This window comes from Caloenas nicobarica, chromosome 1, assembly GCF_036013445.1.
Source record: "Caloenas nicobarica isolate bCalNic1 chromosome 1, bCalNic1.hap1, whole genome shotgun sequence".
In the NCBI taxonomy this organism is placed as follows: Eukaryota; Metazoa; Chordata; class Aves; order Columbiformes; family Columbidae; genus Caloenas; species Caloenas nicobarica.
Window position 1 is genome coordinate 89,251,889 of NC_088245.1, and position 26,832 is coordinate 89,278,720.

The following is a 26,832-nucleotide window of genomic DNA, read 5'->3' on the forward strand; positions in this document are numbered from 1 at the left end:
TACCGGAAGTGAGGCAATGAAGCCGGCGGCCGGGCGGCCCGGGGCCGGGCAGCGGGAGGGCGGGATGGGGGCGGGGCTACTCCCGGAAACGGAAGCGCCCGGCGGCCGCTCCGCTTTTCTGGGTGATGTCGCCAAAGCGGCGCCGACTGAGACCCTCGGGCCGGGCGGGGCTGGCGGCGGCGCGGCCTGCCCGTGAGTTGCCCCGGGCGGTGGCGGCGGTTCCGCGCTGGGAGGGGCCGGGTGTGAGGGGGGCCGGTCCCCGGCGGTGCGGGCTGCCGGCAGCCCGGGTGCGGGCGGTGGGTTGTGAGAGGCGGAGGACACAGCGGCCTCCTCCCGGGCAGGACACGCCCTCCGGGGGGATCTGAGCGCCCGGAGTCCCGCTGGCAGCGCTCCGTCCCGAGCCCAGCATCCCCGAGGGGCCGCCGCTGCCGCAGGTCGGGGGAATGAGCACGGGAGCTTGTGTGCACCCCTCTTTTCCTGCATCTTGCCCTCCTGCTTGGACCCCTGGTTTTGGCTGTTCGCCACAGGGAAGACACCGTTGTAGATGAGATGGCGCCAGTCTAACTGCTCTTACCTTCTCGTTCATGGCTTTTCTTCCAGCCCTTCGTGGCAAAATTCTTATTTAGTTGCTCTTATGGCCGTCTTTGTCCTAGTGTTGGATTTTATTACCCCTTAGTTCAAGTTTGTTTGTTGTTGGGTGGGTTTTTTTGGTAGCTAATGAATATATTTTCTCATTTCTGTTTCTGAATTATCTCTTGCGGATATTGTATTTTCAGAACTTATAAATTATTAACATGTGAGAAAGTCTAAACAGTAGGCATGTACGTGACTAACTGAAGCTACCCATATGAGTGCGTTTGTACTGGCTTAATTCACTAGTGTGGTTTAGCAGTTAAAGTGAAAATGCAGTAGGCAAAGTGTTACATGCTGGCAATTGAAAAGTATGTTTTGGGGAGTTTGAGTCTTTATCTAGCAACTAGTGTTATCTCAGCCTTAAAAAACCAGTCAGATGGCAGAGTTTAGTCTGCAAGTTCAATGGGCAGTGTTCAAATTTGCGTGTTTAATCTTTCTTGCAAAACCTTTTTGGGTGAAGGAGTTTCGTGCCTGCGTGCACGGCTGTAAGAATTAAGCAATGTAAGTCATATTTGCAGCGCTTCAAAATTCACTGAACTGCAACTGTACAATGTGGGGGGAGGGAGCATGTTTTCATTGGTTTGTTTGTAAGGGGTATTTTTCTGCTTAGGGCTTTTGCTGTTGTAATTTGGAGGGGAGGATAGTTTATTTTTTTGTTGTTTGTTTTGTTTTGTGGTTTTGTTTTGTTTTCAAGTATTATCCAGCACTAGACCAAAATTTCTGAAGGAAGAAATTATACTTACCCAGCTACAAATTTGCTTTTTGTTTTGATAAATAATAGTTTTCAAAAAGACCAAGGTCCTTTTTATACTTGGGAATTTGTGTTCAGCATTTTCAAAATGCAAGATCACAAGCCAGCTGGACCAATTTAATAGAGAAGGTGTTTTCGTCTTGCACTATGGGAAAAGGTTTGTCTTACTGCAAGTATTTACATTCCTTTTTTGCATACGAATAACAAAACAGAGAGTGTTTGAGTTGCGAACCTATTTTTCTGTTTTCTGCTCACTGTAATTGTGTTGCAGCCTTGTGAAAGGTCCGGCTCTGTGGCAATTACTCTTAGTGAGCAGCTGGTGACCTGATTTGATTTTCTTCCTTTAAAGCACCTGGAAAACTCCAGTGAGAATTGGAGTGTGACAAGTTAACAGAGGAGAGGAGTCATTGTTTCCATTCCATGGATCCCTTGGGTGCTCCTTCCCAGTTTGTGGATGTTGACAGTCTGCCAGGCTGGACTGATGCCTATGAAGCTAAGCAGCTGGACTCTCACCAAAATCCTGTTCAAAAAGCTCAAGTTGACATTAGATCACCTTTTCCATACAGGAAAGACATCAATGCGAAAATAATCTTATGGTAAGTTCCGTATGGCTCTGGTGTGTTTGTCATCACCTCTCCATTTACTGCGGGATCTGAGTGCCTTCTGTGACAATCACTGCTATAGAAGAAACCCTTCAGACCTTCTTTTCTTGAATCAAACATACTTGTCTGGGAAGAAAATAATGTTTTGTTCATTGTAAATCTGCGAGTCTGAGATTTGCTCCACTATGGGTTATAAATTGCGTGTTCATAGTCATTGTCTGATGCAGCAGACTGCCGCTGTACTTCCTACTGTCATGTATGCTTAAGATCAAAACCTAATCAGGCATTTTGATACAATTATTTAAATTTTTAAAATATATACTTCCTGTGTAGTAGCTTTTTTCTTTCTTTACTGACTTTATTCTGCTTTTCTGTTTTAGATCAGTATTTTTCTTTCATGTGGTTCTTGTGACTTGCTTTGAACTATTTTTTTTTTCCCCTTCTCTCCTTTCATTCTGTGTTCTATCTTGATGGTTTTCTACCAAAATCTATTGATAAAGTGCAGTGTGCTGAGGTGAACTTACTCCATCAGTTTTTCTCTCCTATAAGTCAGACACTCAAACCTGCTCTCTAGATGAGAAACTCTTTGTTAATCAGTATGAAAAGAGGAGGTTTGCTCAGGAACACAGATTCAGGGATCAGCCTGAACCTCCTTCTGGTTCATACATGCACGAAATGGGACTGTTCATGGATTTGCTGAACCTGATTAAGTAAAGAAGGAGAGAAGTAAAACATTAAACATCTCTTGTGACTTGAGCTTGGGTGTAATAAATGGGCGCAATTTCAACTGTTATTTGGATCTCTCCCAGTGTGTGGGAATCTTTATTTCCCTTCCTATGCTCTTCCAAAATCTCTAATGGCTGCTGCTGTGACAAAAAGCAGGTCAGAGTTCTGCTACTCCATTGTCTCCTGTGCATCTCTGCTTTGTTTATCTTCTGCATGTCTGATCCTCGGACAGAAGAATGAATGTGGTTCACAATTTCAGAACAAAAGCAATGAAAACTTGTCTAGCTGCAGTGTCGTTCTAGATCCTCAGTGGTCTGAGGAAGAGCAACAGCAGCAAAGATGCCCCGGATAGTGTGTATGCGGACTAAAGAAAGTGCATTGAAAAAATTGTTAAAGTTCTAAAAGTAAAATACCACAAGGACTGTCCTCTTATCTCCAAGAGAGAATCCATTTTTTTAATACATTACACTCCATCAGTTAAGCACACTGTGTCACATGTTCTGCTACTTAAACTGCTATACGTAAAACTACAACACTGTCTTTTCTACATACATCACTAAGTTACTGTTGAGGCTGGCAGTTTTTAAGGAAATGATGTGTTGTTTCCAATCTATCCTTGTCAGTTAGAGGCAAAGGATGATTCTGCATGGTGAGCGGGTCAGGGTACTACACCATGTGGGCACTGGAGTACTGTTAATGCTTTTCCTTTAACTTGGCATTTCCTTGCTTATCAGCCCTTATTTGAGAATATCCTGCTTAATTTTACATTTAGCCTGCAATAAGCTGTTTCCTTGTTTCCTTAGGAAAGGAGATGTAGCGTTATTGAACTGCACAGCCATAGTAAATACCAGTAATGAGTCTCTCACTGATAAGAATCCTGTGTCTGAAAGTATATTCATGCATGCTGGGCCTGACCTGAGGGACGAACTCCAGAAGCTCAAAGGTAAGTGACTGGAAACATTTTTATCCTGTTGAAAACTGCTGTCCTTATGTAGTGCAAACCACCAGGATTTGGGCATAGGCTAAAATCAAGGTATAGCTTTTCCACTCCCCACTGCCCCCATCTGATGTTAATGCAAAATAAATGAGGAAAATGCTATTCAAGTTACATATAACTGAAAATCTGTGGCAGATATTTGAGTTGCTGAACCCTTGTGATACGATAATTCCTATTGTTATGTGAAGCCACTTAGAGTAGTTAGCTTATCAGAGCTTTTATTCGAGGGACAAGTCTTGTACATCTTCAGAGTTTACTCTTATCCTGTTCAGTGTGTACACACTGTGGAAGAGGGGCACTGAAGTTCACCATTGCAGAAATTTAAGTGAGTTCCAATATACACTTTGTGTATCCTCTTTCAGGCTATTAATATACATAGACAGTCTTTCAGGTCATTATGGCAACAATAAATGGAGTGATAAAACACTGCATGTCTAAAAGTCTTAGTGTCGTCTTCAACTGTTTGGTTCCTTTGCCACTTCTACACACCACGTTGCTTTATTAGAATGTTACAGGACCATCCCTAATGGAAGGCTAATCTGGAAATGGATGAGGTTTGCTTTACCTTAGCAGAGTTTATGGCTGATAATGACATTTACACATGCTCAGATTTATTCCCATTGCCTGCTGAATGCCCAGTGCCTATGAAAATAAGAGTTTTCTTATTTTGTGTGTGAGGAACAAGGAGTTTATAGCTACCCAAGGTCATGCAGAAGTCTGATATAATTCGCAGTTAAGAATTCACGTTTCTAGTAACTATCATACTGAGCTGAATTTTGAGACCCAGCTCATCACTGAGTAGCACTGTTCACTCTCTTGGGTAACAGGTCTATCTTATTGTGTAGTAACAAATAGAAGCACCATAGTATTTCTAATATAAACACTCAGTAGCTTAAACTACAATTGAATAAACATCTCCTGTTTTTATAAAGTCATATTTTGCTGATTCACCTTGCATTTTGTGAGTAACTTCAAAGTAAAACAGGAGGAAGAGTAACCATTTCCTAGGAGAGGAAAAGTCAGCGTGTGTCCTTTGAGTGAAAGTTAAAATACAGCAGATGTTACAGAATAATGAAGATCCTGCTATGTATACCAGAACTCTTTGAAAATAAACTTGGGGTTCTTGTGTGCACTGCGAGGTGTGAAGAAAAGGATGACCTTCAAGGAGTCCTTAAAATTTGAGAACTGTTGGTTCTGTATGGAGTTATTTGTGAAAGCTGGTCTTAGCTTCATAAATTCCCTTTTACCATGCTGGATTTTATGTAGTTTTGCATCCTGCACCCTGTGAAGATGCTGATGTCTTCTCTCAGTAGTGCATTCTGCAGGCTCATGAGCATCATACGCGACATTTTCCTTTTGATCTTGTGAGAAGAGGTTTTCAGAAATCAGTTCTGTGACATTCTACTGGCATGTTGCATTGGGGAGGAAAGAGGTTGGGTTACAGCTTTGGGTTTTGTGCACCCTTAATGTGTTTGTCACGGTAGCAGAAATGAAAGGGAGCTTAGTTAAGAAATTGTTTATGATGCTTTTGTCACCTCTGCCTCCTTTTTGTGTTCTTTCCCATCTAACCCTGAACTTTTTTGTAGGATAATGGTCTTGGAGGAAAAAGTGAAAATGTATGGTCCTTGCTCTAAAGCTGTAAAATGGGTGCAGTGGTGATTTTCAGTTAGTTCTCTCCTGTTTTAGTTCCACTGCTTGATATATATTTATACTTCATAGACTTCAAGAAAAATCAAGATCTTAAAGCATGTGATGTGCTGACCTTTCAAAGGCTCGTGCTTTCATTAAGGCTCAGTTAACTTGTGTGTTCCTGGGAACAGCGCATAGTTTTGATTAACACAGAAATACTATAGCCGAGGGTCCAGGCTTCCAAATGAAGTGCTTGCAATATACTTGCCTTATCAGCACATACTTGTTGCAGTCTAATAAAGACCTTCTGTAACAGCCATGCATAGTAGTCTTAATCTCCAGTGAGACTTTTTCTGTGCTGCACACAGTATATGGAGGATTCAGACTTTCCATTTTAAACCTGGAGAGAAGCTGTTCTAATGTTTGAAATCTCATTGGTTAAAAAATAAAAGATCTTGACTTTGTTCCCAGCTTTGCCACAGACCTTGACCTTGTGCAGCTCATTCTACTAGCTCACCTCGCCCTGTATCCTCAAATAAGAATAATACTTGCTGTTTGGTTTAGTTTTATAAGTTTTGTAGAGATCTCCAGGCAGAAGGCATTGGGAAGTACTAAGAGTGATGTAAGTGTAGTTAGAGATTACTGATGCCACATCTGGTTGTCTGAATTTATGAGTGTCCCCAATGAATTTACAACTATACCTCAAACTTACTTCATTCTTTTTCACGAGAGAGTTTTTCCTAGAAGCCTTTACTTGTTCCTTTGAAGTTGTGTGACTTACATGGACCATGGAGAAAGAACAGTAACTTGATGTCTGATATATTGTTTCAGTTTTATCTTCTACTCTTTCAGTATTGTGCTTATTTAGTTACTGTATTGAGCTGAGGTGTCTTAGAGGATGTACAGTAATTCAGAAGAGTGTGCTTAGTTTGTAGTGTGCTGTTATATTCCTTCTGATTAACCCAGAAGAAACAAGGTGGAGGTCTGTAGAAGCTAATGATGTGATTTATAGGATCAAAAAGTTTGTGAGATGTTGGTTTAAAGGCAACAGGTTGCTGCCATTAAAAAGCTGTGATTAAAGTTTTGAGTAAGAGAGGTTCTCAACGTAGAATGTCTCTTGCCATAAAATATGCTTTCATGTGCGCTGATAAACAGCCTGCCTGAGCACCACAAGAACAGAGTGGAGTGGGAAAGGTGAATGCTTCTGTTCAGTGGGCAGCTTTGTGATTGACTTAAGCCAAGCTACTGCAGTGCTGCTGCCAGAACGGTGGTCGCAGCCTCTTGTTCACGTCTCATTCCTTTTGGTGGGCACTAGCAACCTGTACAATCAGGTTGAAAGTTAATCCAGTGAAGTTATTATTTTTCAGACTGATCAGAAAGCTGAAGTGCAGCTGTACAAGCAGAAGGAAGAAGGTGGAAAATGCTTGTCTTTGAGGACAGTGAAAGATAAAGATTAGAAGTGCTTCTTCAGCTGTCCAGGACTGGAGTGGACTAGATTTGGATGAAGAAGGGAAGAGTTAGCAGACTTTTCTTCCAGGTGCCTTTCCAGGTTCTGGAAAAAAAACAGACTTCAAACACAGTAGCTGTTTCATTATCAGGAATGTACTGACAAACTGAAGGGAATAGAGGGGTCTATGAATGTTATCAAGACTTCTGACAAATTGATTTCCCTTGCAAAAAATTACAGAAATTAAGTATGACTAACTTGCAGGGGATAGCCAAAGAGTAGTCAAAACCAAAAAGAGGTGAAGAGATGTATGCTAGAATGTTGTAAATGATCCTAGAGTATTTAACTGGAGGGTGCTGTGAAGGGAACAATCAAATGTGGTGTTTGAACTTCCTTGCCTTCAGACAAGGCACCTATTCTGTCAAGTAAGTATGATCTCCATGAGAATCATACTCCTGCCTCGTGGGCATGGAGGAACTTGCAAAACAAAGCAAGCTACCTTGTTCTGGGAGCAGAGGTGGAACAAGTGCTTGATATATTCATTTTTAACAGCTTTGCCAACAGCTGGTGGGTTTAATTAAGGAGACCTGTAGTCCTTTATCGAAAAAGCCATGTCCCCAAGTAAGTTGTTAAATTCAGAAGGACTTTTTATTGCTGGTTGTATAGCAAATCTGTGCATCAGTTCTCTGCATGCTGTTAAATCATTTCTCCCTTTTGCTCTGTATGTAGCCTAGTAAGCATGACGATAAAGACAGCATTTCTAGCAACTTCTGCTTTGTCGTTGTATGCATAGTTTTAAAATAGAGTGGAATGAGTACAGCTCTCACCTCCACAATCTAACTAGGTGATACTAAGCAGCTGTTATGAGATAGAATGCTATCCTTAATATTTTATGTCTGAACCACTGATTTCTATATATGAAGTGGAGTTGTCTGACTCTAGAGGAAGTCAAGGGGTTGAACACTTTTAGCTTTCTTATCATGACATTGGCATTTATCCTTGTGTTTATTTTTTTCAGGGTGCAGGACAGGCGAGGCTAAACTTACCAAAGGATTTAATTTGGCTGCACGTTTCATCATTCACACAGTGGGACCCAAATACAAGAGCCGGTATCGCACAGCTGCGGAGAGTTCTCTATACAGCTGTTACCGCAATGTTCTGCAGCTTGCAAAGTACGCACACAACAGCTTATGTGAGGGTTTGCCATCCATGGCACCTCTGTTCCTAAACAGTTGGGTCTGCAGAGAGGTCAAATGGCTGTGAATGTCTTCTCACATATACTGGATTTGGTTAAGTATAAGAACGTTAGTGGTTTCATGGTATACTTCTCGCCTGTTATCTGTGTTGTGGTGCAGATAAAATGTGCAGAGAGATCTGAGCTGGTTCAAGTTCTGGAAAAGTGTAGCCAGAGCTGTGCTGCATTCAGTTGCTCTGAGGACAAGGAGCATTGACAACTGAATTGGGCTCCATGCTGTGAAAAACTTCAAATGACGTTGCTCAAGCAGCAACTTCATGCGTCTGCAGGCAGATCTGGCTGCTCTGTTGCTTCATACATTTGGCCTCTCTGCTTTTGTACGACAGCTATCTAAAATTCTGAGTCAGGGTGGAAGGTTATTTCTAAATCAACAGTTGCTGCAGATGGGTTTGTACTTTTTCCTGTTACATCTGTGGTATTTTCTACTTCCTCTTAGCTAACAGGGTTTTTTGATCTTTCTGCTTTCTATTTTTCACTGTTCTGTCCTGTATTCTGTTCTTCTCCTGTGATGGCTATTGTAATGGTAGCAGTCACAAAAAATACCTGAACAAGAGCAATGTCAAAATATACTTAAAAATTCTTCCAATCTGGACTGTGCGTTACAGTGCTGTTTACAGTGTGCGTTACAGTAACTGTTTCATAATTAAGATTACAACTAAGGTTTCTAGTATGTGCCAGTTTTGTTCTGCCTTGGAAGTTAACAAGCAACGTGAAGAACATTTGAAAAACAATTTAAAAATTCTAATAATTCTGCTTACTGAATTTTGAGTGCCTTTCAGTCAAGCTATTATCTAGAGTAACTTTTGATGCTTGTCAAATTGTCTACCAACTCTCTGCTTGCTCACATCTGACAACTGTTGGCAACACCTTTGCTTTACTCTTCTAAAAATGTGGCACTCTGTCTGAAGCATCTTACTGATCTTAAAGTTTGTATCACTCCATGCCAATGATTGTCTCATCGTAGCTAGGACTGAGTAAGCCACCTTGGTCTGTGTCTGACCTCTAACAAAACAAGTGGCCAGCAGGTCGAGGGAGGTGATTCTGCCCCTCTGCTCTGGTGAGACCCCACCTGGGGTCCTGTGTCCAGCTCTGGGGTCCCCAACAGGAGGTGGATCTGTTGGAGCAGGTGCAGAGGAGGGCCACAAAGATGATCAAAGGGCTGAAACACCTCTCCTATGAAGGCTGGCTGAGATAGTTGGGGCTGTTTAGCCTGGACAATACAAGGTGTTGGGGAGATCTTATCCTGGCCTTTCAGGGGGCTTATAAGAAAGATGGGGACCAACTTTTTAGCAGGGCCTGTAACAATAGGACAAGAGGTAATGGTTTCAAACTAAAAGAGGGAAGATTTAGACTACATAGAAGGAAGACATTTTTGACAATGAGAGTGGTGAAACACTGGCACAGGTTGCCCAGAGAGGTGGCAGATGCCCCATCCCTGGAGACATTCCAGGCCAGGCTGGACAGGGCTCTGAGCAACTTGATCTAGTTGAAGATGTCCCTGCTCATTGAAGGGGGGGTGGACTAGATGACCTTTCGAAGGTGCCTTCCAACCCAAACTATTCTATGATAAGTGATAGGTCAGGTGGAGGAACTGGAGAATGTTTGCAATAAAGAGCACCTTCTTTTCCCCTCCTTCTCCTCACTGACAATCTTATACATGAAGGAAAGTATTTTGGAAAGGATTGCAGGGAGCTTGAGGGAAGAAATTAATTCAGGATATGAGAAATTGAAGGAACAATGTTGCTCAGGTGGAAGGAGAAATCTGAGAAAAAACATGAGGGGAAATGGTATGGAATCATTAATGGTTCTCTTCTTATCTGCTTAGCGCTGGTACGTATGCCTCTTGCCAGGAAAGAATCCTTCTGCAAAAACCTGGAAGAGGGTTGCTGCTGCATAGAGGCAGGAAGAAGAGAACTGGTGTTATCTACTGTACTGACAGACATTTCTTCTCATCTGACGGTCTATTCATTTGTTTTTCTCTTTCTGGATTTCAGGGAACAGGCAATGTGCTCCGTAGGATTTTGTGTCATTAACTCTCTGAAAAGATGCTACCCCTTGGAAGATGCAACCCACATAGCACTGCGTAAGTTTGTTGGAAAGTGATGTAAACTGGATGGCCATATTCAGCAGATCCCTTACCTCTGACAGACTGCTGTTGATATGGGAAAACCTTTTTTTTTTTAGGGGGCTATAGTTTATCAGAGGCTGTAAAAAGGCAAGACCTTCCATGATTGATCAGGAAATGGAGGATAAAAACAAATGATGCTTTCTCTGTTGAAAGGTAATCAGTAAGATCCATGGGAAACTGTGCTGGAACTTGCAGTTTTCAATATATTCACTAATAACCTGGAAAAGTTGTTGAACAATGAGGCAAGAGAGTTTGCTGGTAATAGAAGATTATTCAGAATAGCAAAGATGAGGCCTTGCTGTGAATAGTTGTAGTTGGACCTCAAAACAACAGAGTGAATTTAATCTGCCATTTTAGTGTCATCAGCATATCAAAATATGAAGTGATATTCTTCCCCCACTGACCCACCCCTATGTGCTTCTGCCTTCACATGCAAAATGATGGGCTAATCCTAGGGAGAAAAATCTTGATATTATAATATTACAGTTGCATGAAAACAGCTCACTGGAATTCAAAACAGCAAGCTAAGAAAGACACAACAAAATGAAGAATGCTATGCCTTGTCATCAACCCCTTAAAGCTGTGCATTCAAAAAGAATATATTAATAGAATCACAGAATAGTTTGGCTTGGAAGGGGCCTTTAAAGGTCATCTAGTCCAACTTCCTTGCAAGATGAGGAAGTCAACAAGAATAGGGAAAGACAAGAAATAGCTAAGTAAGCTAAAATATTTTTCAGACTGGAATACACTGATCTTGAAGGGAGTGTGATAAATGTCTGTAAATTCATGACTGGCATGAAAACGGTGACTAGGAATCAGCTATTCACTGTCTTCCAAAATAAGAACCTTCAAACAATGCTAGTATGAACCAGCTTCAGAACAAACAAGGGGAAATGGTTTTTATGCATACACTATTTGTTATCTGGAACTTCTTACCAAAAAGCATTGTAGATGCTAAAAGTTTGCAAACTTGTTTGGGTTCAAGAGAAAACTATATTAAAGGAAAAAAATGAAGGTTACTAGAAACAAATCAGAAAAGTTCCTGGGCTGAAAATACTTAATAGAAAAGTTCTCAGAGAATAATGTTCAATACCTGCCTGGTTCTTTCTTTTCTCTTTCGACTTTTTCACTTCTATTTGCCTGCTCCTGTCTGATTTCCACTACCAGCACCCAGTCCTTGGATCTTCCTGCATGGTACTCCTGCACAATAGGAAAGTTGTTGCAAGTGGGAAGAGTGGGTTTTCGTCTTGCTGTGCAAGCTGACTGGAGAAATCTTTCTTACCCTCTGCTTAGCAGAGGTGCTGACACCAGACAAAGAGATTTTTCTGTTGTTTTCTCTGCTATCTGCCTGTTTCATGAGACAACTGAAAACTTCTGCTCACATAGGTTCAGAAAACTGCTGTGGAACTGCACACCTGCATTTGTCCTGTAAAGTAGTCTTGCAGGTCAACCCAATTACACAAATTTCTGTACAGAAGTATTTGAAAATATTAATAGCTCTTTTGTCTCCTGAACTGTTGTTTCTTGAAAAGCTCATGCTGATGTAGTCTTTGTAGAGTAGACTTCTTTCCGTTGTTGTTATCTTCTCTTGTCTCTGTAGGGCTAGATGCCAGTTGATGGATACTGCTAGACCAATCTTTGTTTGGGCACTCTCTCTTTACAGTCTGACAGGAAAGCACTTGAAAATCCTGACGTGTCATGATTATTGCAGCTCAAGCACTGTAAAATCCTGCCATGTCAGATTATTGCATCTGTACAAGGACATGTCTGACTGGAAGCTTGGTTGCAAAACATTTTTTCTTCTCAGCTAGGAACTTGTATGTGTCCCTGGATTATGCTAAAGCTTGGGGGAGTGAAAAAATATGTAATAAATTCTCTCATGATTTGCAAATATAATTTTTATGTGCTTCTTTGGCATAGCCGACCCCTGAGGTTCTGTGCAGCTGACTCTGCCTTGTACCAGCTTCTGCTATGGCTTGCTTATCATCTTGCTTCCCTGATAACTGAGGGCACCATGACTTGTTCTAGGATCATCTGGTTTTGGCAGTTTGCACAGGGCTGTAATAGAAGGATTTGGCTTGATTTTTTTTTTTTTTTTTTTTTAGGTCTTTAGGATCATATTCTACAAACTGGTATTAAGCTAAAATCACAGAGGCTTTTTCCCTTTTTTTTTATGCATCTCTAGAGTAAGAAATAGGAGAGAATGGAGATGGAACTTCCAATATGTACAACCCATTTGGTGCATTAAACTACCACTTAATCACAGTTGTGTACAACCTGTGGAGCAATTTTGTATGAGGAGAGAGAGATATTTCTCTTTCTGTTCTGCACTCCGTTGATATCCTTACTTGTAGTCATGTGTGTTGATATCTCCTCGTGTTTTACTGACTATATTTAATCTTATTCCTTGCAGGCACAGTTAGAAGGTTCCTGGAGATTCATGGAGAGACTCTGGAGAAGGTGGTGTTTGCAGTCTCTGAGCTTGAAGAGGTATCTCCCTGATGTTCATTCCACCAAAATTCATGGACATGCGTGGTCCTTTCTGGAGCAGTATTAACTCCCACATTGTGGAATTGGATTTAGATTTCCCCTTCAGATCATCCTGGTTTGCACAGACTTTTTGTTCCACCATGTCTGTCTCTGACTATCATAGCATCTTTCCCAGAACTGTTTATGCTCTTAGCAGTCACTATGGGCATGTTCAGAATCTTTCCACTTATGGCTTCCATGTTCCTAAGCCATAAACAGGAGCTGATACTAGACCTTCTAGCATGGAGTTGTGCTGGATGGTATCTGCCAGCCAGAACGGAAATTCCCCATATGAGATTTCCTCCTTACACAATGCTGCTTCCCTTGTTCTTTAAAAAGGCCAGTCTAGCATGCCCACAGGTCACCTGCAAGCATCTTAAACATTGCTTGCTGGCTTGACATTTAATGAACTGTGTTCAAACAGATGGTAGCAGTTTGAATATTGACTTTGCTTGTGTATCGGACTTGCTAATGGCAGTTCCTGGGTAGAACACCCACACTGTGATCAGGTTCTGTGGCATCTGGGTGAGAAAAATAACAATTTGTTGACAGTTCTAAAACAATTAATCAGTTGGAGAGAACACGTGAAGTATTACAATGTTCGGTAGAGATTTTTCACTATTTTCCTCCAGGTGGGGAGGGTTTCTCTTGGTTGTTGCTTTCTCTTTTTTCCCAGTCAGATCACTAAAGATGATCTGTGTAGTGGTGCATTTTAATGTAAGCAGCCTTCACAGAACTCTGTCATCTACGCATGTTGTAACTTCATTACAAAGCTAAAGTATCTGCAATCTACCCAAGTTCATGCAGGTTAAAGCAGGATCCTCTCAAGGTCATTTGCCAGTATGGCAAAAAAAAGTTAACCTTGGTCAAGGTTATCTGCCTTTGTTGCCAGGTAGCAGCCCAAAATAAGCCATTGAGGGAAGTGATACTTTGCCTCCAAACCTCTGAGAAGGTGCCTGCTATAAAGGCAGGTGTTACTTAACTGAAAAGCAAGGATGCGTGATAGATCTTCACGCATTTTTCTTATTTGTAGGCCACTTACCAGAAGCTGATGCCTCTGTATTTTCCAAGATCGTTGGAAGAAGAGATACAATCCTTGCCTTACCTCCCTGCAGATATTGGCAATGCAGAAGGGGAGCCTGTAGTACCAGAGCGGCAGATCAGGATTACTGAAAAGCCGGGTGTTCCGGATGGTGAGTTTAACCGAAACTTGGAATAAATATCTCTGTGTGAAAGTCAATGGGAAAACAGAAAAGGCACATGAGAAGCAGAGATGTCTTCTCACCTCACCCAAGGCAGGCTCTGATGAAGAGAGTTTTCAAGCTGCCTCATTAGCTTCATGTGTTCCACAGCAGTAACTTCTGCTTTCTGCCTTATTGTGTAGAGTGGTGCAGTTAGAGGATGTGGTAGAGCTGCTGTTCTGTCTCTTTCATTCTTTGCAGGGAGAGGTGGGGTAGTTCATACCCTTTGCAAATTTTCTTCCAAGGTGATTAGGAACTTTGTAGGTTTTTTGTAGAATCTTGTGCAGCCCTGTAACTGAAAAAGACCATCATTGTTAATGGTCTAGCTTACATATTAGCCAAACGTTGCTTATATATTAGCAAATGTCTCCAATTATAAAATTCTGTTGATACAGCACATGCATTAAACTAGTAGATGCTCAATGAAAACTGGCAGAAACTCTCTAAAAGACAGAGGAACTAGATCAACACAGAGACCAGTGTTTGCAAAATGGCTGTTAATGCTCAGTGAAAGAAGTGTGTTTGTAAAGAGTTTGCTTAGATGTCAGGGTTGAGGAGGTGAGATATGTATGGCAAAACAATTTCCTATATAAATGGGCATATCTGGCATGTTCTGCCATATTTTTTGAGCAGTGCTATGGAAGTTTTACACTTCTTCAGATGAAGCCTTAAACTATCAAAAGCAGGTAATTTTGAATGGGTTTCACAAGTGTTCTGCTTTTGCATGGCCAGTTGGGATAAGGGTGCATATGCATAGAGGATACAGACAACTTAATTTTCCTGGTCAGTTTGATACCTGATGTACCTAAGCCTACTGATCAGATTCCAATCTTTTTTTCCGTGCCCCCCCCCGCCCCCCCCATCCAAACTGCTGGTTAGAGTGGTATTTGCAGCTGTGGCCAATTAGTATGAATACTATAAAAATAACTAAACCCAGTTTACTGCCAGGTCGACAGCATCTGTTCAAGCAGTGCCAATGATATAAAATGAAGTGAGCCTGTTCTACCGTATAGCTTCTGAACTGGTTAAAGCTGCAGCATCTGTACTTCTGTGTACTTATTTTTCCCCCCTGTGACAAGCAGGACAACTGTAAAGCCCAAGTCTCTTTCTCCAGACCTTATCCTCTGAGGGAGTGAACCATTATCCCTTTGTTACAAACTGATGACTAGGACTTGCCCAGTTAGTTTCCAAGCAAACCAATATTTTAAGGGAGTCCATAGTTATCAATCATATGCTGTAATCTCTCGGTGCTACTGGTGAGATATCAGAGCCACATCATGGTATATGATGGGTTTTTGTGTTAGTTTGTAGTATGAAACTGGGTCAGCTCGCTGAGATATATAGCAGTTAATCAGCAGCATTGCTGTCTTGTACACAGCTTGGACATTTTACACACCTTCATTTCTATTGCAGATGCTTCAGATGAAGAGGGTTTGGAGGCAGATTTGTCTTTCATTGGTTCCCATGCTTTTGCCCGCATGGAGGGAGACGTTGACAAACAGAGACGCCTCATCCTTCAGGGACAGTTGTCAGAGGCAGCGCTGCAAAAACAGCATCAGAGGAAGTGAGAATTTCCTTGTCTGTGTGAATGTTTTGGATTAGCTAGCTGTTCAGAGGACCGGCCCTGATGATGATTTTGTTACCTGTAAAACCTAATATTCTGGCAAGGAAATACAGATAAAATCTCGTGTCACCATGGATGGCTGTGGTAGCCTCTTTGGCCTGAAGGAAAGGGGCAGTAGGAGGAAAAGGGAAGCCAGTGATAGAACCCACTAGCACACCCAGTGCATCCGACCAGCCGGCTTATTTCTTTGCCGTAAGATGTCACTGTTCTGTCACCACTTTTTGTAGTGGAGTTGTCTGCTTTCAAAACTGCTCGCTTGCTCCTGAGGGTCTGGGCAGAAAGCAAAACATTTTTCCTCCATCTTTCAAAACAGAATGATAAACAAATGAATGCTGAGATGGTTTGGGACTTTTTTCCTTTTTTTTCCGCACCCCTGCCCCGTTAACCCTAATGTGCAGTCACTTTCTTAGAAGCCTGTTCCATGCTGGAGTCTTCCTGAGGCAGGATGCTTGGCTTATTTTGTCAGATGAGGCGCTGAGTTGTTCACCATTCACAGGAGAAATAATAAAAAAAGCCATATGTGACACTGGTTGCTACATAGTTGTGTTTGACTTCTAGACTTTGTGAAGCAAGTCTCTTCTTTTTTTTTTTTTTTTCCCCTATTTTTTTAAACATTGTCACTGAAGTATTTATTATAAATGGGGAAAAAAAAATGAGATGTTTTCAGCCCAAATAGAATACCACTATAGTTACCAGTTGGTGTGTATTCATCGCTCCAGTGAAAATCACTAGATATGTAACTAAGGCACTGAACACTGAATTTTTTTTTTTTTTTTTTTTTTTCCCCCTCCCAACACTTCTTTCTTTCAGAACTTGATAGTTACTCCATAGGTCAGAAAACCACAACATTAAAGAGAGGGCTAAGTCAGGAAGAGCTTGTTTTGTCCTTCCCTTCCCATATACCTCTTTGGGCTTCTAATGCTAATCCAAAGGGGGAATCAGATCTGACCAGATGTTTTTAACTTTCTAGTTATAATCGCTGGTTGTGTCAGGCAAGAGCTGAAGACCTCTCTGATATTGCTTCTCTTAAAGCCTTGTACCAGACAGGTAAGTTCAGCGTACTGATGACTGATGTACATTGTCTTAAAGTAAAAATACAAAACAAAGACCTAATACTTTCTTTGGAGTTGAGTATATAATACCTCATGTTATTAAGCTAGAAGCCTGGCCAAGAACTAGGCAGCACCTCTGCAGTAAAGCAGGAATTATGTCTTGATTGGCTTGAAAGACTGCATAGTAAACTCCAAAACTGCTCTGCTTTAAAAGTCTGAGGATACATGCATATCCTGAATTATCTGTAACTTTAGATGTAAATAAATACTGATAGATAAAGCCAATGCATAAGGTGCTCTGTGTGAGATAATTGAGACCAAACGAAGAACTATCTCCACCCTTTTGTTACAAAAAGGTGAATGTTGCTTTCAGATGATCAGTGCAGAGAATAAGCAGTTACCAAAGCAACTTTTAATGCAGCTTTCCTGAACCAACTGACTTGCTTTGTTTCCATCAGGTTAGGTATATGTTACTCTGCTCTCTGACTCCTAGTGCTAATGGCCAAGTACCATGGGCAGCAGATCTTGCAGCCTTGAGTTGAGTAGGTGGGGAGATTAAGGGCAGAATCAACAACCCAATGGAGACTTCTGTGGAAGATAATAGGTTCTTGCAGCCTGAGAAGTGAAGATGGGGAACCTGTCATCTTCAGTTGACTTTAACTCTTTAGGTAGCATCACACTTGGATGTCAAAATCTGCCATGGCTTATTGCTTATTTGTGGCTTATTGCTGCTTTGCACCATGACAGGAAGAAATAGGCAAGTAGTCAGGCTCTCAGAAGTATCACTGTGTTTCTGCAGAGAACATCTGTTCAGCACTTTGGCTGCTATCTTTGGCCACCTGAAAGTCCAGATACATTCCTTGATCTCTGTGCAAATATCAGGGCTGTGTGATACCTTTCACTCCGTAGCTGCAACTTTAAATTCTTTTGTTTGCCTTAAACAAGGCTCTGTGGGCTGCATGTCATCCATAAGGTGTGCTCTGACAATCTGTGCATTAGATTTCAGAGCTTTATTTCTTGGAAGAAGTTTGCTTTGGTGGTAGAACTGCAAGTGAAGCTTTTTTTTAAAATAAAAACCACGTTATTACTTGAGATTTAGATAAATGTGAACTACATGGGCGATGTAAAAATGCTGCCCTTGAGACTTAAGTTTAGGATGTGATGCACCCTCGTCTTTTGGCTCAGAATAGCTGCTGGTATTGTGAGAGTAGTAACTCTAAGCATATATCCTCTGTTAAGATGGAAACCACATGCATTGCAAAAATTCTGAGCTGTGGCTGGATCTATCTGGTTTGAAAGGGACCAACTTCAAAACCTGGCTTGACTGAGAGAAGTTTAGAGGCATATTTTTCTTTCTTTTGTAGGTGTGGATAACTGTGGCCGCACAGTGATGGTGGTGGTTGGAAGGAATATCCCCGTAACATTGATAGACATGGAAAAGGTAAGTCGTTGTAAAAATAGAGTTGTGTGGGTTGAATACAAATGTTTCAGGATATGATAGTCTGATTAGAAAGGGTAATTCAGTGTCAATACTAGAAACATTATCTGTAGAAGACTTAGAAACTGTTTTTGTAGACAGATAAAAATGTACTCCCTTATAAAACTTTGTGTATGTTGGGCTGGCTTTTCTCAAGAAGGAACTGGACTTTTTGTAGAAAAACAGACCTAATATGGAGTCATCTGTCTTCTCAAGAAGAGACTGACTTGACTTGTGTCTATAGCTGCCAAGACATGAGTGAGATGTAACAAGTCAAATTAGTTTGTCATAGAAACAGCAAGAATTTTTCTCCATCTGTGAGGTCAGCTAGACAAAAAAAACCAAAAAAACCAAACCAAAAAAACCCACCTAAATTATTACAGTCAAGTTGAAGACTTGGAATGTTTACCTGGCTTTTTTCACTCAAACATGCCACCCAGCCTCATGATTCCTGATTTGTGAATGAATTAGAGGAAGCATATTAAGATGTAACACTACTGTGAAAGAGTTCTTTACAAATATAAATCTAATTTCTTTCTGTCTCAGGCTCTTCTGTATTTCATCCATGTCATGGATCACATTGCAGTGAAGGAATACGTCCTGGTGTACTTTCATACGCTCACAAATGATTACAATCAACTAGACTCTAATTTCTTGAAGAAACTCTATGATGTTGTTGATGTCAAGTGAGTGTCAATAGGAAAAGAACCCCTTCTGGTCGTCCTCCGTGCTGTGCAAATGTTTGTCATTCCTTGTATCTGCTTTCCCATTTATTTGTGAAAGCTGGAACAAAGACCTAAATAAATAACAAAGGCAAGAGGAAGAAAGATATGGTTTATTTCCTTCTCAGAACCATCTCTCAAACCTGGAAGTTTTGTACTCTGCAGTCTCCCTTCTGGAGCTGTTAGAGGGATATACTGTGTGTATTGTTTGTATCTATCTGGAAATGAAGCTTTTGGAGCCTGGTGTTGTTGAAAGGATGTTGGTAGTTGTGAGGGAAGAGGCTTGATAACATTGGCAGTCATAATTTGTCCATAATTTTCACTGCCCACAGAAAAAGACTGCAAGCTATTATGTCTTTACCTGAAAAATAATAATTCTGCTTTTTTTTTTCCCCCTTTACATTTACTTTTCTGATATCTGCCCTTGTATTAGATCCAACTTTGTAAAATTACATCACAGGCACTTAAGCAAAATGATCTATGTTTTGACAGTTGGATTGTGTGGGTCAGCTTAATTAGAAATCACTTCTAAAGAACTTTTTTCTTTTTCTAAACCAGGTACAAGAGGAACTTAAAGGCACTGTATTTTGTCCACCCAACATTTCGCTCAAAGGTGAGGTAAATAGTATAAAAGAAAAGTGTATTTTGGGTGTTAGTGGAGTAGTATGTAAAACTGTAGTATGCAGAACATGGAGGCATACAAAAGACTTCCAAAATTAGACAGTATCTTCTGGATCCACGGTCAGAACTTGAAATTCATCCCCATCTTTGATGTACCTGTAGTCTTCCAACCTCAGCGATAAGCTGAACCCCTCTGCAGTGCAGCTGTCGGTGCCTTGTTCTGTGTGTGCTCTTAACAGAGAGAGGTGGAAGCTTTGTATCTTGTTTATTTAAAAGAGAAGGGTTTTGTCCTTTTTCCTGCTGCCTGGTTGGCAGAGTGACAAACCATGGCCAAAATCTCCTGGAATTATTTTTTGTGTAGTTAATTTCCTGGATGTTTCACCTTTTTCCTCTCCCCACAAAAGGTACTGTGTGCATGCTGCAGATCACATGAGAGCTGGTCCCGTAAGGGCAGAGGGCAGTGTGTCGAGCAGCAATGAGGTTAATCAGGATTATAGAGTGTAGCAGCAAAGAAAGATGAGAAGAATGCCTTTGTGCCATGGTGTGCAGAAAAATCCTGTTAAGCTTTTAGGAGACGAAAAACTGAACTTCTCAAGCAGTAAGATATTATCCTTGGCTACGACCCATGTGTGGCAACAGAAGATGGAGCTCGCTCCCTTCTGTACTTGGAGCTGTACTGTACTGTTGCAGCAGTACGAGTACTCCAGATGAACTGTCAGCAGCAGCCCTTCCTAAATTTTTTTTGTCCTATTGAAACAGTTACAACTGTGATCCTCCACATTCACATCAGATTAACCTCTATTTATTCTGCTTTTTGCTCACATTGATCAAATTTGAGAAAATTATATGCCTGGAAAAACATCTGTTTGCACATGTTCAGCAGGAATTTCTTTGCTGAATTTCCAAAGAGTCCTTTCTTTGCATGCGCACAGCTGGGACACTATGAGACTTGGAGCTTCCTTGTGTTTTATGTAGATGAGGCTGAGACTTCCCAACAGTGTACCTCCTAGTTTCTGTCAGGATATTAATTATTTCTTCAGGGTACAGATCTGAGGCCTGTGTGCTGGAATTAGATCTTCCAGTTCTGATGCTCCTGAAAATGTAGGAGCTGATGTAGAACATGACTAAGGCCACAAAGCTGAGTGGAACAGCTCTAGCTAGGAAGCACTAGTGCTTTAGGTTCCCAGCAGCACTTTATTCCCCTCCTCTCTTCCCATGCATTTCTATTTGCTTGAGAAGTCGGGTGCTTTTTTGCTGTTGGAGGAGGAGAACTCATGTTCACCTGCCCATTGCCATGTTCTCTGTCCCTTTGGGAACTGCAGTGGAACTTGACAGGTCTATGGAGCAAGCAGATAGTTGATGGGAAGCAGAGAGGGTGAGAGACATGGAGTCTTCTAACTGGCTGGAAATCAAATAGGTTTGTATCCTATTCTAGCCGCACAGCTGGAGGCAATATCTTAAAAAAAAAAAAAGTTTGGCACATTAATCTTCCTACTTGGAGCACTGACTTTCTTCCATAGAAATCGTGGAAGATACCCCATGTCCCAAATGTGGAAGGAAGGCTTCATGCAGCTTCCCAAACCCATCACCCTTGTACATATATCTAATTCTTACATCTCTGATATAAATGGTCCATTTTACTGCAGTATTGAATCCTGGCACAGTGGACATTTGCCATGTGGTAGTCGTCTTGCTTATTTCTGGGCTAAAAGGGATCAAGAGGCTTTTCGTCTTGCCTGTTGGATACACAGTGTTTCCCTAGAAAACAAGCATAGTTCTGAAAGTGCTTCATAGTGCCAATGATGATTCTTTGTTTGGTTTCTAGATGTGAAACTTTTAAATTATATATATTCTGAGGATAATTGCCTATCTACAATACTTTATTTTCAGAATGCAGGGAGGAAGGTTCAGCAGTTATCCTAGAACACAGAGTAACTGAAGCAGGGTGTGTCATTGCACAATCTGTTTTTGTACACTAACCCTGCTTTTATTCGTGCTTTGATGTGAGCGTTCTTGTTACCTGTGAAGAACTTGGTTCTACTGCTGTGCTGCTGAAATGTAACTTATGATGAAATTGCATCATAGGCATATAGCAATTATTTAGGCTGACAGCAACTCTTGCAGTGTGAACTCTTCACCACCAGGACTTAGATTAAGATCCCCTTTAAGTGCTATCACAAATTCCTTTGTATGCTTGCGTGTAAATGTATTTCTGCTGCTGATATATAAATAAAGGGCTTTGGGGGCATCTTTGTGTATATCCTCTTGGCTTTCCTCTTCTGAGAGCTCTCCAAACAAAGCTTCATAGAGCTTGGTGTGTTCTGAGTGAATTGTCAGTGGCTGGATATGAAACAATGCACCCAGAGAAATTGTGTTTTGATAAACTTAGTAACTTAGTTGTAAATGAAGAATGTTTCAAAACTGAAATATATCTGAATACTCAAATTAGGTGTTCATAATCATCGTAATCTTTATAGTGAACAGTTTTTGTTGTGTTTTTCTGTAGCAGTCATAAAAGCAGTTTCTAGAGATCGCATGCCAATATAAAGGTTTTTGCATATTACTTATGGCTCTTTCTACACAATATCCTTCAAACTGCAATAAAATTTCCCAGATCTTAGTAAGTTTCTCTTTGGAGTATGACCTAATTAAGAGATCGGTGACACTTTATCTGTGTTGTGCTGGTTTTTTGAGGGAAAGACATCTAATACTTTAACCCTGTCGTTTTCTAGCTTGGCAGTATGATTCTGATAGCCTTTTATTCAGATTCAGTACTGCAGGACGAGAAAAATGAAGGAAAACTTCAGCAGATGACTAGACTTTCAACTTTTTTTGGACTGCTGTGGCATAAGTTAATCTGCTTTCAGTACATTAACAGGGATTTGGTTTCATTTCATGTTCTAGGTCCTCTTACTGATAAGGAAATGGGTGCTCTTATCTTGCTGTTTCTATAACCTGTGATTATTGAGAATGGAGATAATAGAAAAATTCTAGTAACATTTCTGTCTCCCCCTTTTTTTTTTTTCCCTGCATTACTGGGTAAGATGTGTCAAACTGCAATGGCTTGTACACTGAGAGGGGGCAGAGAAATTTAAAAAAAAAAAAAAAAAAAAATCACTTTTCTCAATAACAGCTTTCATGATGGCTGCAAAAATATTCCCTATTAGGCTTATATACATTAAACATAATAGCAATTATGTTTAGCGATTATAATTCATAATACACCTTGGAATGCATGCTACTTTGATACAGGATTGAGAGGGTATTTTTCACTCATTAAACTGTCCAGTGTCACTCATAAGAGGTCTTGTTAGAAAAATATAGTAAATAATGTATGCCAGTAATAGTCTCCCTGCTTTCTGCTGACATAAATCTCTAATTCTGCCTTTAAACTAATAAGCCAATCTTAAATGTTCTGTCCTGTTCTTTACCTCCTTTTGTATTTTCTATTGTTCCTTTCTCATGACAACGTGCTGTTTTGAGGAGGCAGCATAGTTAATCCAGGACAGTTCTTAGGCATCTACTTTTTCTTTAAATGTTGAATCCAGGCAGATCAATTTTATGTTTATCAATTAATGTTTTAGTTTGTTTGAAAGTCCCACTTTCCTCAAGGCTTTTCTTCTGTCGTTTCTTCTTTTTTGTTAACTTACTGCGGTCAAAATACAATTATCAAACAGAATCAAAGAATGGTCAAGGTTGGAAGGGACCTCTGAATGTCATCTGGTCCAGCCCCCTTGCTCAAGCAGGGTCAGCAAGAGCTGGTTGCCCAGGACCATGTGAGTGGTCCCTAATATGAGCATTTGTTGACCTGTAGAACATTTTTTTTTTTCTTTCCATTCAGTCTGCCAGGAAAAGGCTAGATAAGAAATAAACAAAAAGTAATATAGTGCTTAATTTTGGGCAAGGTGAGTTGAAAAGTAAAGGCTTGTGAAGTCAACCTAAACAGGAATATTTAATAACTTGTAGTCATATGCATGGTGTCTTACTGGCCTTTGCAAAACAAAAATTAATTGTCCCATTTACGTCTAAAAGAGGCAGAGGTGTGAATACTTAAAGTAAAATCTTGTAGAATACGTTGATAAGGCTTTGATAAGAAATGTGGCAAAACAGAAAGACACACTTAGCCAGCCCAAAGCAGAGAGGAGATTTCTTTAGGACCTTTGAACAGCCGAAAGTCTTTCTCTCCCTTGGGTTGCCTTTTCTGTGAAAACTTGAAGGCAAAGGATTAAAAATGCTTCTCTCAGATATAGTCAAATAGGTCATGAGCTGGCTAAACAGGGAGTGAAAATGTGCCACTATACTGATGGTTTTTGAAATACAAATAGCAGAATAGCTGTCACTCTTGTACAGAAGAAAAGGACCTTAAACTGGAAGTTGGGGAGGAGTGAGTATGGCGTCAGAAAACACGAGCTCAAAACATCTCAAGACAGTGCTTGCCAGCAGTCAGTGGTGTGTTGTTCCTGACATTGTCGTGTTATTGCCATGATATTAGCGTTTCAAGTTTAACTCGAGACTGCTTAATGATGGAGTATAATGTTGAACTTGAAGGTTTTGAAACTGCACCATCTTAATAGTTTTTGTTGTTGTTGTTGGGGTTTGTTTACAGGTCTCAGCGTGGTTTTTCACAACCTTTACAGTCTCAGGGCTAAAGGACAAAATCCACTATGTGGAAAGCCTTCAGCAGTTGTTCACAGCCATACCCCCAGAACAGATTGATCTCCCCCCTTTTGTCCTTGAGTATGATGCCAGGGTAAGTGATTGAATGTGGCAAGCATCAGTCTTTGCTCGTAGGTGTAGTTTTTGTGCTTCTCTCATTCTTTCAAGGAGCTGACTTCCACATCTTAAGAATGGGGAGAAGAAAGGGGGGCTTCCTGGAGACTCCAGTTGTTCTTCTGTGGGTAATAATTGTCTTAAAAGTGTTTGCTTGGTTTTTTTTTATGTCAGTCCAAGTAGAGGGCTTGGCTAAGAAGCAGACTCCTTTCCCAATACAGCCTGTGCATGAAAGGCAGACTACACTTCTTCAGCCAGGAACTGTAAGAAAACACACTAAGAGCCCGTAGACAAGATAAAATTCATGTTATATACCTGCTATATACCTTACACTGACTGCAAAAAGAAATACTGTGTTTCATCTTCCCTGTCCCATGTATCAACAAACACACAGGATGGAGAGAGCGGGGAGCAGGGAGGTGATAAAAAAAGTAGCAGGGAAAAAATGGAACTGTAGAAGGCCACCTTGCCTTTGTGTTGGTCCCTGTTCCTCTTCCCTTCTCCATCCCAGGTCGCTAACCAAATGGTAGATCAAATATGGCGGCTTCTGGCCAAATCATTCCAAGAGGATGTTCAATAACTACAAAGTAATAGCCAGAGCTGTGCGTCTGCATAAGCAACTTTGTCTTGAGTGACTGGCTATGCTTGCATTTCTGGCTTCCTTGCATCACAGCTTTGGCTTAGTGGCAAAACTTTAACGTGCACTTTTTCCTTAAAACAGAGGCAAAAACAAGGCCTGTTTTTTTTGCCTGATGACAAGCACAATCCTCTCCTGGGTGAATTGTGGCAGTCACTGTACTTGTGGAAGATGAAGCCAGGGGTACCTGTTTATTTCTGCCTCTGTGTCATCATCCATTGCACCCAGATGGATTGGAGAGGACTTTTGTTTAACTGCTTGTTCTGTTCTCATTGCAGGAAAATGGGCCTTACTATTCTTCTTATCCTCCATCCCCTGACTTGTGATCTGCAGTCCTGCAATGCTGCTGGTTTCCCATGGATCCAATGACCTGACGCCTGCCAAAACCTGTGCATTTGCCCATGTACAGAATTCAGAGAGAGGGTTTTCCTCCCCCAGCTCTGGTATTTTTTTACTGATGAGATATTTTCAAGCACTCAAGCAATCAGAGAACTTTGTTGCCACTGTGAACTGTACAACTATTTCAAATATATTTATCCAGTTGAAAAGTTGATTTAAAAATCACTAGGTGCATTTTATTTGGTTTTTTGTTGTTGTTTTGGGGGGGTGGTTTGAAGTTGTTACAGACTTTCTCTTTTCTGGGACATCCATCAAAAGCACTTGATCATGCTTTTAACTATTACCATTTTTCAGCTCCATTTGTAATACCCATTTCTGACTGGTCTGCACAAATACTGTGCAGTAGCAGCCTGACACATTGCTCATCATGTGCTCTGTGTTTCACATCTGATTACTTTCCTTTTCTGTTAGTACTCATTACTTTGGTCTTGACCCAGCAAAAATATCTGGAATTGGGAATGCCATGTCTGCAGGCTGGACAAAGTACTACCGCCAAGCCAAGATTACTGCAAGACTTAGTACCATAAATGCTAAGTGAGCTAGGAGCCTTGATAAAGTCCCTGTCAGTTTTAATTGGATGACGTGACATGTCAGGATGCCACTACCCTCCCAGTAAGAATAAAACTGAAAAGCACTTGTGGTTTCTTTTCTCTAACTATAGTTGTTTATGTTCTCCTTTGACATGGCCAGATGTGTTTGTATGATAAATGAATGCCATCTGCCTGAAGTATGTGTGAAGGAGAAGGTGAAATGGTGACTCCAACCTCAACCTCTGGTGGCAGAGATTGTTTCTTAGAGATATCAGTGTCCCTTTTATTTGCTGTTACTCTGACACTGATTTTTGACAGACAAGACACATGTAAGAGAGCTGAGCCACAGGGTACTTACAAAACTGGAGGTGAAAAGTTTTTCAGCTTGCCAATGGAAAGCTAAAAGAAGAGGGAGAAGGCTCCCTTGTAAAACATAATCAGGGAAGGCAGTCCCAAATACAGAAGGATGGAATCCCTGGTAGGAAGAATGTTGCAACAGTACTTAATATGAAAATGATGGTACGATTTTCATGTTTTCATTCTAGCTGTTTTCCTGTCCTGACTTGTCTGCTGCTCTCTCTTTACCAAACTTCAGTTTTCCTTGTTCTGCCACTTCTGCAATAACTACATTTCTTTAAGCATAAGCAAAAGTCATCATGAGATATCTTAGAAGGTGGTTATTCATGCCCATTGAGTTGATTTGAAATAGGTGTCTCTATCCTGTTTAAAGATCCTGTAAATTGTTGGGATAAACAGGAAAAAAAAAATCCTCCTTTGGTCTTGGTCATCTAATTGCATGTCACAATTCGTGTTTGCAGTCTGAGAGGCTGGGCTTTTGTAAGTGCAGTGAAAGATGGGCCATACTGAGTTTCCTTTCCTGCCTTGGCCAAGCCTGGCTTAATGTTGTGTTTATACTCCGTGTATCCTCAGCATGTTGGTATATCAGTTACAGATTAAGATAATCACTTGGCTGGGATTTAATGGTCGTACATGTACAACATCTAAAAAGCAAGTGGTTTTGCTTTTTAAGTGTCCCCCCCCCGTGTCCTTATGTGATTCCAT

The 26,832-nt window shown here is 40.9% G+C and overlaps 1 protein-coding gene across 4 annotated transcripts; it reads left to right on the top strand.

Moving 5' to 3' along the window:
* Positions 1 to 94: 94 nt before the first annotated feature.
* Positions 95 to 26,548, top strand: GDAP2 (ganglioside induced differentiation associated protein 2). Of its 4 annotated transcripts, none has more exons than XM_065640026.1 (15): positions 95 to 192; positions 1,734 to 1,980; positions 3,516 to 3,655; positions 7,804 to 7,957; positions 10,035 to 10,123; positions 12,582 to 12,658; positions 13,731 to 13,890; positions 15,352 to 15,502; positions 16,533 to 16,609; positions 17,979 to 18,055; positions 18,638 to 18,777; positions 19,372 to 19,426; positions 24,041 to 24,184; positions 24,281 to 24,332; positions 25,120 to 26,548. In XM_065640026.1, the coding sequence occupies exons 2-15, from the start codon at positions 1,805 to 1,807 to the stop codon at positions 25,158 to 25,160; spliced, it is 1,533 nt and encodes a 510-aa protein (XP_065496098.1). In that variant the 5' UTR covers positions 95 to 192; positions 1,734 to 1,804; the 3' UTR covers positions 25,161 to 26,548. The 4 variants fall into 4 exon arrangements, with proteins under 4 accessions (XP_065496098.1, XP_065496089.1, XP_065496107.1 ...); XM_065640017.1 differs by having other exon boundaries at positions 24,281 to 24,328; positions 25,120 to 26,547; XM_065640035.1 differs by lacking the exon at positions 24,281 to 24,332 and having other exon boundaries at positions 25,120 to 26,545.
* The last annotated feature ends 284 nt before the right edge of the window (positions 26,549 to 26,832 follow it).